The following is a 13598-nucleotide window of genomic DNA, read 5'->3' as shown; positions in this document are numbered from 1 at the left end:
TAGTTATCTAAGGTAGGAAGGGAATCCCACAGCCAACCTTGCTGCCGCTTTGCCTGTTTTCCTGTGATGCTAAGGATGGAACCCAGGGTTTTGCTCAGTGGGTAGGAACTCTATCTCTGAGCTATATCCTGAGCCCTGTTTTACTTAAAAGTTCTTGAGATAGGGTCTCATTAAGTTGCCCAGGCTGGCCTCAAATCACTCAGTGAAGTCATATGCTTGCAACTGTCCTGCCTCAGCACTCAAATACCTGAGACCTCCACCAATAGGCTTGGAAGTAGTTGCCACTTTGATGACTGGATATATGCTAGGGTTGCTGTCTTAGTTTTTTAGGGTTTTACTACTGTGAACAGACATCATGACCAAGGCAAGTCTTATAAGACTTATAATTTGGGCTGGCTTACAGGTTCAGAGGTTCAGTCCATTATCATCAAGGTGGGAGCATGGCAGCATCCAGGCAGGCATGGTGCAGGAGAAGCTGACATCTTCATCTGAAGGCTGCTAGTGGAAGACTGACTTCCAGGCAGCTGGGATGAGGGTCTTAAACCTATGCCCAGTGGCACACCTACTCCAACAAGGCCACACCTCTTAATAGTGCCACTCCCTGGGTCATGAATATTCAAACCATGACAGTTACCATGGTTACCAATTTCTAATTGCTCATTGGCAGTTCCCACGGGGAACTTAGAGGCTTAAGAGCTCAAGGGGGCAGTGGTATACAGACTGCTGGTCACAATTCCTTTCTTCTGTAGTCAAAGGGTAACTCCTTATCCCCTCCCTAGCCAGCTGTGGTCTCCTCTCCTTTTCTCCTCAGTAAGAGAGAGACGTATGGGTCTCATCCAAGGACAGGGTAATTTGGACACCCTTGGGAAGATGTGGATTTTCCAGGCCACCATCTCTCTGTGGTTGAAGGGGATGGTGTGGTGAGTGAATTTGGGCCATACACACGTGCGTTTGCTTCTCTGATGTTCGCAATGAACAAAGAGCCAGATACAGCCCGTGGGGCTGGCTCTCGGCTGCTGAGTACACTGCGAATGAGCTTTTGGGGCCAAAGCTCTTCATGCTAAAAATCCTCTCCCGTAGCTAACCGAGCATCCTGGCTCCTCGCTGGGATGTACACGCAGAAGAGAACAGCCCATCCGATGCACATCCGAGTTTACAAGAGAGCACAGTGACAAGGGAGTGTAACGGAACGGACAGCACTGCAGTGCAGAAGCATCACCCCGCGTCCCAGCCTCACTGAAAGCTTCAGCGGGGAGGACCAGGGTGATGATTCAGCCCAGCTTTCATTTCCCCTGAAGGTAATTGGGTTTCCATTAAACGCTGATGAGTTCTCATTACCGGAGAGTGTGCAGAGGGGGAAGGAGGGGAGGGTGTGGAGGACTCTTCCATCTGAGCTGTATCTGCTTCTGAAAATCCTGCTCATTTCCACCCACACTCACTGAGAGACCATCACCTCAGTTAGAGCTGCTGTCCTAAAGCATCAAGGAGTGCTGCTGAGGATGGGGAAGAAAGAGGAAACTCCTGACAGCCTTGGTAAGGGTACGCATGGTACAGCTTCCACAGAAAACAGCGTGAAGATGCCTCAAGAGGTCTGGTGATGGCTCAGCTGGTAAAGATGCCTGTTGACCTGATTTCCATGTCCATGACCCACATGGCGGAAATAGAGAAGGGACTCCTGTTAGTTGTTGTCTGTGCTTGACATATGCACTATATTACACGTGTGTGTGTGTGTGTGTGTGTGTGTGTGCATGTGCTATTACATATATGTGTGTGTGCAAGTGCATACACACAACATTAAATGAATAACTAAGCAAAGGTAATACCTCAAAAAAAGTGCCTCAGGAGTGTAGAACTAGGTGCACACAGGGTCCAGCCTCTTCTGGGTTTACATCTAAGAAAATGGTACGAACAAAGAGCCACCTGCAAGCTCCTGACCTGTGAGTCACAGGTGCTGAAAGGACTCAACCTAGGGCCTGGGAGATGGCATAGCGGGTAAGGTACTTGCTGTTGAGCCTGGAGTTTGATTCCCAGAGTTCACATGGCAGAAAGAGAGAAGCAATATGAACATCAAGGACAACACTAACATAAGCATAATACAATAAGTCATACTGTAGTCCACCAATCTAGACAATTATGACAATACAACTTCTGAAGCAGAGGGAGACCTGGACTGTTCCTTTATGTGCTGGTAGCCAGTTTCCACTGGGGTCAGGTTTTGAGAGGAGGTGCCCAGGGTAGCTGTACCCTTAGCCTGTGGCTGTTATGGGCACCTAGTGCTTGAGGCCAGGACACACTCCCTGGCTTTGCTGTCTTCCCGCCCTTACCCTTGTTCTAGTGGCAATGCTTTGGCCACCAGGAGTGAGTCAGGCAGCACAGCAGCTCCCCAGTGTAGGAGAAGATGGAATAGGAGAGATGCTTGAGAACAGCAAAGCCTGCTGTTCTAGGTCTTGGGACTTAGTGTGCTGGGAAGGAAGGCGGAGGGGAGGAGGGAGTCGAGGGAAGGGGAAGAGAAGAGATGGAGAGCAAGGCAGGGCTTCACTGTGTAGACTGACTAACTCTGCTTAAATGTACTATGTAGTCTAGAGGCCTTTGCTCTTACGACAGTCCTTCTGTGTCAGCCCTGCTCAGTGCTGGGGTTATAGGTGAGTGACTTTATACTGGAAACCTTCAGGGATTAGCAACTCCCTGGCTCTGGGTAAAACTTTGACCTTACCCAGGACTGAGTGAACGCAGAATGCCGGTTCAAGCCTAGGCTGATCTCGTTATCTGGCTGTTACCTCCCACCGTTAGCACTCATGTCTTAACTTACCAGGCCATGAAGCCATCACAACCCCCCTCTGCTGCTGTATCTAACTGCTCAGGAATCCTTTCAGAAGCCTTGGGGCAAACTTAAGATGTGCTTTGCCTCAGAGGCTTGCATAGAACCATGGCCTGTATCTCAATGACTTCCGGCTCAGGTTCCCTACTGATGCTTGTGCCCCGGAAGCAGAAGAGAAGCATCTGGACTCGGGGCAGCCAAGTGAGCCTTCTGTGTGTGAGCCACCCACGTGTGTGTGTGTGTGTGTGTGTGTGTGTGTGTGTGCACTTACTTATTTGCAACATGGAGGCCAAATCATCCACACCGTCCCTCCAGACTAAACCCTGCTGTTGGCTTGAGAGTCAATTCCTAACTTCAAGTCATGGCACCGAGCTCTCCCCATACACAGCCCTGCACCAATGAGAGAGGATGGAGTGGTGGAAGGGGAGCAGCCGGCCTGCTCGTGTATCTATGGGCTTCAGAGTCCTTCAGACAAAGCAGACTTTCCATTTAGAATATAACGCTTCCCCCTAAACATTTAATTCTTTGTCTATTTTCTTTAAAAATATTTTTTGCATTTATTCCTTTATTTTATGGCATTATGTGTGTGTGTGTGTGTGTGTGTGTGTGTGTGTGTATCTGGGTACACCTTGGTTTACAATGAATTCAGAGAACAGCTTTGTGTAGTCAGTTCTTTTCTTGCACTCTAGGGGATCCAGGGATCTAACTCAGGTCATGACAAGAGGTTTTATGGGATTAGCCACATTGCACAATACAAAGGTAGGTTGTAAACATGAACTATATATAATTTGTACTTTTTTGTTCGTACTTTGCGCTGGAAAGGATAAGAATAAAAATAACACTTGCCTTAGGGGATCCAATTTGATTGTGGGGAGTAGAAAAAGTTTATGGAAAGGTGTAATTTCCACAGAACAATGTGCACAATTCTTAAGCACCGGGCTAAGCAATTCTGTGAGGGGCGCCCCTGAGAAAGCTGTTGTGAAGCAACCTCACCTGCAGACACCTCAGCTTAGGGACTTTTGATTTTTTTCTCCCTGAGACTAGGTTATTTTTGTGTAGCCCTGGCTGTCCTGGATCTCACTCTGTAGACCAGACTGACCTTGAACTCATAGAGATCTGCCTGTCTCTTCCTCCCGAGTGCCAGGATTAAAGGTGGGCCTGCGCCACTACAGCCTGGCTTGAATGTTAGCTTTTAAAAAGCAAATAAAACTCTTCAAAGCCAAGATCCCAACAGTGAATCTAGCAAGGGTGTCTATAAAACAATCCCCTGCCCCAACCCATTGGTTCTAATTGGCAGATGGGCCTTGATTGTGATGATTTGTTGTTAGTTCCACACTTATGGTCTTGGAAAGACTTCCAAAAAGTCTTTCCTTAAAGAGGCCTTAAGATGTTAGTATCCCATGACTGATTTACTATCCAGGCCATTGATTTTCAAGGTTCAACCCACATCACAATTATAGCCAACCCCAGATACCTTATTTTGTTAAATTCTCACCTTTCACACAGTGATTTTTGACATTCCAGCTAGAGATGGATTTGCTTTGATAGATGGGCTAGTTATAGATGAAATAGTTTGCTCTGTTTGATATTAAAATGAAAGAGCTTACGTGTGCTTATTCCCTGGGTGTCAGGCACTGAAGGCTGGCAAAGAAAAAAGTGCGCAGGCCGGGCTGTGCACAGGGGCAAGAAGGGAAGGGCTAGGAAGCATAGGAGGAGCTGAATCCCTAGCAGGAAAAGAAAAGTCAATAGGTGAGCGGCTTGCAGAAGCTAATCTAAGAGAGTCAGTAAAGCCTGGTGAAGAGAAGCTGAGAGATGCGTAGGGAAGGGAGGGGCCAGAAGGGATCTGCAAGGAGCTCCAGCCTGGAGGTGTCCTGAGAGGGAGAACCTGCCGGAAAAGGCTGGCTTAGAGAGAGAGCTAAGTAGGGGTATGGAGGGAAGGAAAGAGAGAACCAGCGGAGTGAATGAGGAGCAGAGACAGACAGACAGAGAAAGAGAGACAGAGAAAGAGAGAGTTATCTCCTTCTTACCATGTACAAATAACGAGTGGCGCTACAGTTTTGCCCACTCAGACGGTACCTTTTACAAAAGATTTACTTCTATTATTTTTAATTATGTGTATGTGTTCGTTTGTGGTGGGGGTACGTGCACAAGAATATCACCAGTGCCCACAGAGGCCAGAGATGCCAGGTAGCCCTGGAGCCAGAGTCACAAGCAGCTGTGAACTGTCTGAGGTGTGTGCTGCAACTCAGATCTTCTGCAGGGCAGTGCTTGCTTAGCCACTGAGCCATCTTGCTGGCCACAGCACCTCATTTTAATCGCCACAAAGGCTGCGGTGGGTGGAGCAGCAGTAGCTCTGGGAACCACGGTGAGTAAGGTTGGACTTTGCTCTGAGCTGAGAGGCGGAAGTGCCTAGACTCAATGCTGTGCTACAACCAGAGGCCCTGAGGGGGGCTGAGGTGCTGAGGTCAACTGTAATCTAGAGATGAAAAGCCCACCACTTGGCTAACACACCATTCACCACTTCAGCGCTCAGTAAAGGGAAGCCCTCTGCAGACCAAGACAACTCATGTCTCGATTTTGGGTTCTTGTTAAATACAATTTTGACCTTTACCTAACTTTTTAGGTTTATCAAAGGGAAGACCGAGACAGCACACATGTTGTACTCAATACAGTGAAGCAAAGGATAGCACCTCAGAATACTCACATGTGTGTCTGACGGAACCCTCACAAAATTATGCTTTATCAAGAAAAACTGTCCGCTTTGCAAAAGAAAAATAAGTAGAATATAAGAACATGTGTTTTTATTTTTATTTTTTAGAAAAGTCAAAATTCCTTAATTTTTTATTCCCGGCACCACTACCACAATTTACAGTGAAGTATACCCGATGTAATAAAAAGAAAAAGACAAAGACAAAGCTACAACAGATAAAAGACCTCAGGAATGTTCATCGATCTAATTGACATTACAGTGCTGTGGCTATGACAATCCTGAACAAGAAGGGTTTCCTGTTTAAGCTGCAGTGACTTTCCTGACTGAGGGTCATCGTTCCATCTGTGGCAGATTTTTACAGTTCCTCTAATGCATTCGGGACGACCGTCTCAAAGGAACCTGCAGATTTCCTGACAACTCCTCGAACTCCCTCCTGCTAAGAACTGTAGCCATTTCTGTTTTATTTTAAAATCTTCTGCTACCATATCCACCATGCCCATCTCTAGATCCACACACAGCCACCACCATAGAGACTGTCTGAGCTTCTTCCACCAAACTGCCTCCCTTCATGGGTCCATATTTTGGTTGTTGCTGTCCACTATAATTTCCAAAGTCATTATAGTTCCCACCACCACCATAAGTATCTCCACCAAAATTTCCTCCTTCATTGTAACCATCGTATCCTCCTCCTCCACCACCATATCCACCACCTTGGTTTCCATACCCTGGTCCACCACCTCCACAACGCCCTTTACTACTGTAACCAGGACCACCACCATAGTTGCCACCATCACCTTCAAATCCATTATATCCACCATCACCACCTCCATAACTACCTCTGCTGCCATTATATCCACCACCTCTACCACCACAGCCTCCTCTTCCACCAATGTTTCCTCCATGACCAAAGTTTCCTCTATCACCTCCAAAGTTTCCTCCATGACCCCTGAAGTTGCCAGACCCACCTCCACGACCTCCCTGTGATCCAGCAGACTGCATCTCTTGCGTAGAAAGGGTCTTTTTCACTTCACAATTGCGCCCATTAGTAGTGTAGTATCTCTGAACAACAATTTTATCAACTGTGTCACGATCATCAAAAGTTACAAAAGCAAATCTGCTCTTTTTCCCACTCTGCCTGACTTCCATAACTTCTATGGTTTCCGTCTTGCCATACTCTTCAAAGCAGTCTCTCAGATTATATTCTTCTGTATCCGCTTTAATACCACAAACAAAAATTTTCTTAACCCTTAAATGGGCACCAGGCTTTACAGCATCCTCTCCAGAAACAGCTCTCTTTGGTTACACCACACGCCCATCAACCTTGTGTGCCCGGGCAACTCATTGCAGCACCCACCTCTTCAACACAAGAGTAGGTCACACAACCAAAACCTCGGGAACGTTTTGTTTGGGGATATCTCATTACCACACAGTCTGTAAGTGTGCCCCATGTCTCAGACTGTTCCCTTAAACTATCATCTGTGACTCCAGAGCTCAGACCACCAATGGAGTGCTGCCTTAGCTCCTCTGCTTTCTTTGGATCATAGTCCTTCAGTTTGAGACTGGACTTTCCTCTTCCAACTTGAGTTCCATATGGGACAGAGAGGAAGAGCAGAAAGTGGGTTTTTAAAACCGAGTTTGTTTCAGCTGATCATACTTTTAGAAAGGACCAGGAGTGGGCTGTGTACTGTTTTGTTTTTGTCTGTTTGTTGGTTTTCAATGCTGGAGTTTGGATCCAGGGCCTTACACATGCGAGACCAACACTCTGCACCAAGCTACATCCCTTGTAGATTTAATTTATACAGTATTTCTACTTCCCAAATGTCAGCCTGTTCTCTCTCTCTCTCTCTCTCTCTCTCTCTCTCTCTCTCTCTCTCTCACACACACACACACACACACACACACACTCAAGCACACATGCACATACATATAGGTGGGGAGAGGGGAGGAGTGTTGGTTTCCCGTCCTCTTCCTTATTTAATGGCTTGGATCCCTGGTTTCTTTTGATTCTTGCCCTTCACTGTTTGTAGATGAAACGATGTGAAACTTGTGTTTTCTGAGCCTGACCTTGCTCAGGACACAGCCTCTTTACTGCTCACAGAGGTAGGAACAGCACATGCTGAGGAGAAACCGATGCGAGGGTCTGGGGAGTCGGCATAGGCCATGTTGCTTCCGTGTTGCAGATCACAGTCTGTGAGCTGGACTCTTGCTCCTGCCCCAGCTGAGCGTCCGAAGGCAGTCAGGGGCTGCACAGAACTGGGCACCCTGTGTATCTGAAAGGTGTGATGTCTCAAGAGTGATGGGTAGTCACATCTCTATAAATGCCAGTGGTGGATGATGTGGTCACTGTGGTAATACCCTGTGGAGGGTCTGTGTCCCCCCTGAATGTTGTGGGAATTGACCCCTGATCAGCTCGATAACTATAGCAAATAAGTGATAGTGGCAGCTACAAACAGCAAAATGTTGGCACTGTCTATAATACTGTGATTCCTGATAGCAAATATAGGCAGGACTTCACTCTCAGTTCACGACACAGAGCCCCGCATCCTCTGGGATTATCTAGGTGGTAGGACTGTCTTTGTTTAGATGACGTAAGTTTTGAGTGACTGGGTGGAGCTGGTCACCAGAAAGACACACCACAATTATGCACGCTGTTCTCTGGCTAAAGACTGGCTTAGTAACAGATCACGCCCATGAACGATGAAGCTTCAGGCTACTGAACTCATGGAGTGCGGGAGAATGGTGGGCCTGGAGAAGGCATGGAAGCTCTTCACCCTCCCCATATATCTTCATCCGAGCCTACCTGTGACATCCTTGGTAATAAACTGCGGAATTCAAAGTAGCGTGTCCCCAACATCTGTGAGCTATTCTAGAAACCTGTTGAACCTGAGGAGGGATGTGGGGAACCTGAGGAGGGGTGTGGGGAGCCTGAGGAGGGGTGTGGGGAGCCTGAGGAGGGGTGTGGGGAGCCTGAGGAGGGGTGTGGGGAGCCTGAGGAGGGGTGTGGGGAACCTGAGGAGGGGTGTGGGGAGCCTGAGGAGGGGTGTGGGGAGCCTGAGGAGGGGTGTGGGGAGCCTGAGGAGGGGTGTGGGGAGCCTGAGGAGGGGTGTGGGGAGCCTGAGGAGGGGTGTGGGGAGCCTGAGGAGGGGTGTGGGGAGCCTGAGGAGGGGTGTGGGGAAAGGCCAGGCTTCTAGCTGGTCAGTCACAGGGGGCCTGGACCTGCAGCTGGCATCTGAAGCCTTGGGTCAGTTGTGTAGGACTGAGTCCTCAACCTGTGGGACCTGACTCTGAATGTGTCAGTGGAGAGTTCTACAAGGGACAAACTGTGAGCCACGCCCCCAGACACTAGGCTCCTGATACCTCGAGGCCCTCAACTCTATAATTCTGTGGCCATCAGTCATGTAGGGCCATGTCCCAGCCCTTAGTAGTCTGGCTGGACTCCATCCTCACAGTCACCTGGCAACATCCAGGTAAGCCCCTCCCCACGGTTACCTGGCAACATGAAGGTAAGCCCCTCCCCATGGTTACCTGGCAATAGCCAGATAGGCTGGCCTACAATAAAAGGGGCTGTTTGCCCCCTCCCCTCTCTTATTCCCTTACTCTCTCACTCTGTTGTTCTGTCTCTTGTCCCCTTGCTCCCCATCTCTTATTCCCTTTCCCACCCCCTCCCCGCATCCGGCCGCTCTCTCCACGTGGCCATGGCCTCCACGTGGTCATGCCTGGACTCCCCTACAATAAAGCTTTAAAACAGTAGATTGCCTCACAGCATTTCCAGCCGCCAGACCAGACCAAGGACTCACCCGCGCAGGAGCCACCCCAGCAAGCCTCCCCCTCCTTTCCCCTTTGGCCCCGGGGCTGACCCAGCTGCCCCCCACCCCCCACATCAGCTCTTCCTCAGTATCCTGTGGCATCCTGTGATGCTTGAGAACAAGAACTGAAAACCTGTCATTCCTGGCCTCCGTCCAGGGGCCCGGACTGCTCCCTCCCCAACCCCGTGGATTGGGGTCCCAACCCCGTGGATTGGGGTCCCAACCCCGTGGATTGGGGTCCCATGGCTTCTCACAGCCAGACGCCCACCCGGCAGCGTGGGGGTGGTGGTGATGGTGCGCGACATTCTCCTGCGTCTGCGCAGCCAGAGACAACGCACTCTGGTGGGATGCAGGTTTTCCCCCGCTCCCATTTCCCCTGTGCCCAACAAGTAGTAGCAGAGGCGCCCCCAATTTCCCCCAAGCCCTGCTCCCTACATGAATGTAGGCACACAGTGTCAGAGATGGGATAGACTGAAGGAGTCCCAGCTAAGGGAAAGGCAGCAATGGGGTGACCTGAAATCACTGTGCAAGAACATTACAGGAGTCTCTCTATGTCATCCATATGCCCAAAGAACCATGTGACAGTCTTACTGTATACAGACCTTTCCACCTTCCAAGGCAGACACTGGAGAGGACAGTACTGCCCCCCAAGCCAGAGCTCAGAACAGAGAGGGAAGGCCCTTACCGTAGTGGGGAATGATGGCCCAGGCCATGGCGGAAGCGTAGATGCCGCCAATCATCCAGAACATGCAGAGCCAACTGAGGTGCTCACCCCGCTTCTCCCGGGCCAGGACTTCAGCAAAGTAGGAGAATACAGTGGGAATGGCGCCTCCAATCCTGTCAAGAAGTGCAGAGGACACATGAGACTGGGCCGGGGACGGCTAAGGCGAGGTGAGGCAAATCCAGAGTAAACTCTAACAACGCACATTCTCTCCCATCCCTAGCATAGTGAGCGGCATGGTTTTCCTGTGTGTCCATGGTGAATACAGACACATTGCCATACCCAACCTTGAGATTGCAATTAGGCTATGTGGACAGCAGGTGGCAGTGGCACCCCACTCATGTGGTTTACAGCTTCGCTTGTAACTTGACTTAAAAATCTGCCATGATGGCGGCAGCAGCGGCAGCAGTGGCTGCTCCAGCTGAAGGGCCATCAGCAGTGGAACCAAGGCGTCACAGGGACCAGTTAGGCCCTGCGCCCACGACCACTGACCTTCGCTGACCAGCCGGACAGCAAGCAGCTGCAGTTGTGCGGCGCCTTTCCTGCACGGAGGCCACTTCAGAACTCGGCCTCCCACCAGTCAGGAGAGGAGGATCCATCTTGGTTCCGTACTCCAGGAATCGGACAGACTGAGGTACACAAACATAATCCGAGGCCAACACCGCGGTGGTCTGAGCCCGCGGTGGTCTGAGCCCGACGGGCGTTGGCCTGCACCCAGGCCCTGGGCGGGTCGGGGGGCCATCGGGGTGCCAACCCAACCAGGAGGTTTTTTGCCCAGGCCTGCGAGCGCGCCGCCGCCATTTTGCCTGCAGGACGACAGAGAGCTCAGGCGGGCAGACCTGTAACAGGCATAGCCTAAGGCTAACAAAGCGGGGGTCCAGGCCCCAAAAGGCACAGGACTGACCCCAAGAACTGGGCGGCTTGGTGGGCCATCTGTGAGTCAACCCGCCCAGGTGATTGTTAGCAAAGCAGACTCTCCCGGCGCTTTCAGGGAGCGCGGGCGCACACGCCCGCCATCCTAGTCACCTGGCAAACCCAATTAACAGTCAAAGCCGTAGGGGATCTTTGCTCGGACCTTGGCCTCCCAGGCTTTTGCCTGGACTCAGGGACTGGGCGGCCAGGCTAACCTTGTGTGCGATAGCCCGGTTGGCAGATCAGCTGCCCAGCGGAGTGAGCGGAACTCAGGGGAGGTCACAGTAGCATACACCATCGGCACTCCCTGGGAGTGCACACGGGCTCCATCTGCTCCACAGACACAATCTGGGGCAAGGCCTCAGGCAGAAGCCCTTAGCTCTACTCTCTCCGCTTCCGGATCCAGATCAGTCTGGGCGGCAGCATTACATCTCCAAGTCCTGCAAGTGGCTAGCTGGGCTTCCGGGCGGCCAGCTGGGAGAAGTCAGTGTGCTCCAGTGAATCCCGCGGGCCCCAGCGGGAGGGCGGCCAGCTGGGAGAAGTCAGTGTGCTCCAGTGAATCCCGCGGGCCCCAGCGGGAGCCTTCGGGTGCCTGCTTTGGGATCTGAACAGCCTGGGCAGCAGCACACTGTCTACAAGCAGTGCAGGAGGTAAGCTGTGCACCAGAGGCCAACTGGGAAGGGGCAGCTTGCACTGGTGAGTCCAGCACTGACAAGATAAACTAACACCAGTGAGATCTAGATGGCAAAAGGCAAACGCAGGAACGTCACTAACAGAAATCAAGGCAATATGGCAACATCTGAACCCAATTCTCCTCTACCAACATGTCCTGGATACCCCGTCACACCAGTAAAACAAGATTTGGATTTAAAATCACTGGTCATGATGCTGGTACAGGAACACATGAAGGTCATACATAAAGAAATTCAGGAGACAATGGATCAAAAGGTAGAAGCCCTTGCAAGGGAAACACAAAAATCATTGAAAGAAATCCAGGAGAATACAAAAGCCAACAAGGAGGAAATGCAAAAAACACTTAAAGAAATACAGGAGAACTTTGTTCAACAGGCTGAGGCCATGAAAGACGAAACACAAAAATCTCTTAAAGAAATACAGGAGAACTTTGGTCAACAGGCTGAGCTCATGAAAGAGAAAACACAAAAATCTCTTAAAGAATTACAGGAAAACACAAACATGCAAGTGAAGGAGCTAAGCAAAACCATCCAGGATCTAAAATCAGAAGTAGAAACAACTAAGAAAACTCAAAGGGAGACAACTTTGGAGATAGAAAGCCTTGGGAAGAAATCAGGGGACAGAGATACAAATATCAACAACAGAATACAAGAGATAGAAGAAAGAATCTCAGATGCTGAAGATTCCATAGAAACCATGGACTCAACAGTTAAAGAAAATGCAAAATGCAAAAAGCTTGTAACCCAAAATATCCAGGAAATCCAGGACACAATGAGAAGACCAAACCTAAGGATTATAGGCATAGATGAGAGTGAAGATTTACAACTTAAAGGGCCAGCAAATATCTTCAATAAAATTATGGAAGAAAACTTCCCTAACCTAAAGAGAGAGATGCCCATGAATATACAAGAAGCCTACAGAACTCCAAACAGACTGGACCAGAACAGAAATACTTCCCGTCACATAATAATCAAAACACCAAATGTTCTAAACAAAGAAAGAATACTAAAGGCAGTAAGAGAAAAAGGCCAAGTAACATATAAAGGAAGACCTATCAGAATCACAGCAGACTTTTCACCTGAGACTATGAAGGCTAGAAGGTCCTGGGCAGATCTCATGCAGACTCTAAGAGAACACAAATGCCAACCAAAACTACTATATCCAGCAAAACTCTCAATCACCATAGATGGAGAAACTAAGATATTTCACGACAAAACCAAGTTTACCCAATATCTATCCACAAACCCGGCCCTAAAAAGGATAATAGGAGGACAACACCAATACAAGGAGGGAAACTTCACCCTGGAAAAAGCAAGATAGTAACCTTTCATCAAACCCAAAAGAAGTTAAGCATTCAAATTTAAAAAATAACGTCAAAAATGATAGGAAGTAACAATCACTATTCCTTAATATCTCTTAACATCAATGGACTTAATGCCCCAATAAAAAGACACAGACTAACTGAATGGATACGTAAACAGGACCCTACATTTTGCTGCTTACAGGAAACACACCTCAGGGTCAAAGACAAACACTACCTTAGAGTAAAAGGCTGGAAGACAATTTTACAAGCAAATGGTCTCAGGAAACAAGCTGGAGTAGCCATTTTAATATCAGATAAAATTGACTTTCAACCCAAAGTCATCAAAAGAGACCCTGAGGGACACTTCTTGCTGGTCAAAGGAAAAATACAAAAAGAAGAACTGACAATCCTGAACATCTATGCCCCAAATGTAAGGGCACCCTCTTTTGTAAAAGAAACTTTATTAAAACTAAAAGCACACATTGCACCTAACACAATAATTGTGGGTGACTTCAACACTGCACTTTCCTCAATGGACCGATCAGGAAAACAGAAACTAAACAGGGACACAATGAAACTAATTGAAGCTTTGGACCAATTAGATTTAACAGATATATATAGAACATTCTATCCTA

The 13598-nt window shown here is 48.9% G+C and overlaps 1 protein-coding gene and 1 pseudogene across 6 annotated transcripts in view; both read right to left on the bottom strand.

The window, feature by feature from the left end:
- Sv2c (synaptic vesicle glycoprotein 2C) overlaps positions 1 to 13598 on the bottom strand; it is a 185536-nt gene that overhangs the window by 70813 nt on the left and 101125 nt on the right. For all 6 annotated transcript variants that reach the window (XM_052159624.1, XM_052159619.1, XM_052159620.1 and 3 more), the window contains one exon: positions 10020 to 10171. In XM_052159624.1, the coding sequence (XP_052015584.1) occupies positions 10020 to 10171 (152 nt within the window). The remainder of the gene's footprint in view (positions 1 to 10019; positions 10172 to 13598) is intronic.
- LOC127667081 (heterogeneous nuclear ribonucleoprotein A3-like) lies at positions 5994 to 9705 on the bottom strand (annotated as a pseudogene).

The sequence above is a fragment of the Apodemus sylvaticus genome, chromosome 16 (genome assembly GCF_947179515.1).
Source record: "Apodemus sylvaticus chromosome 16, mApoSyl1.1, whole genome shotgun sequence".
Classification (NCBI taxonomy): Eukaryota; Metazoa; Chordata; class Mammalia; order Rodentia; family Muridae; genus Apodemus; species Apodemus sylvaticus.
This window is presented reverse-complemented; position numbering and strand designations above follow the sequence as displayed.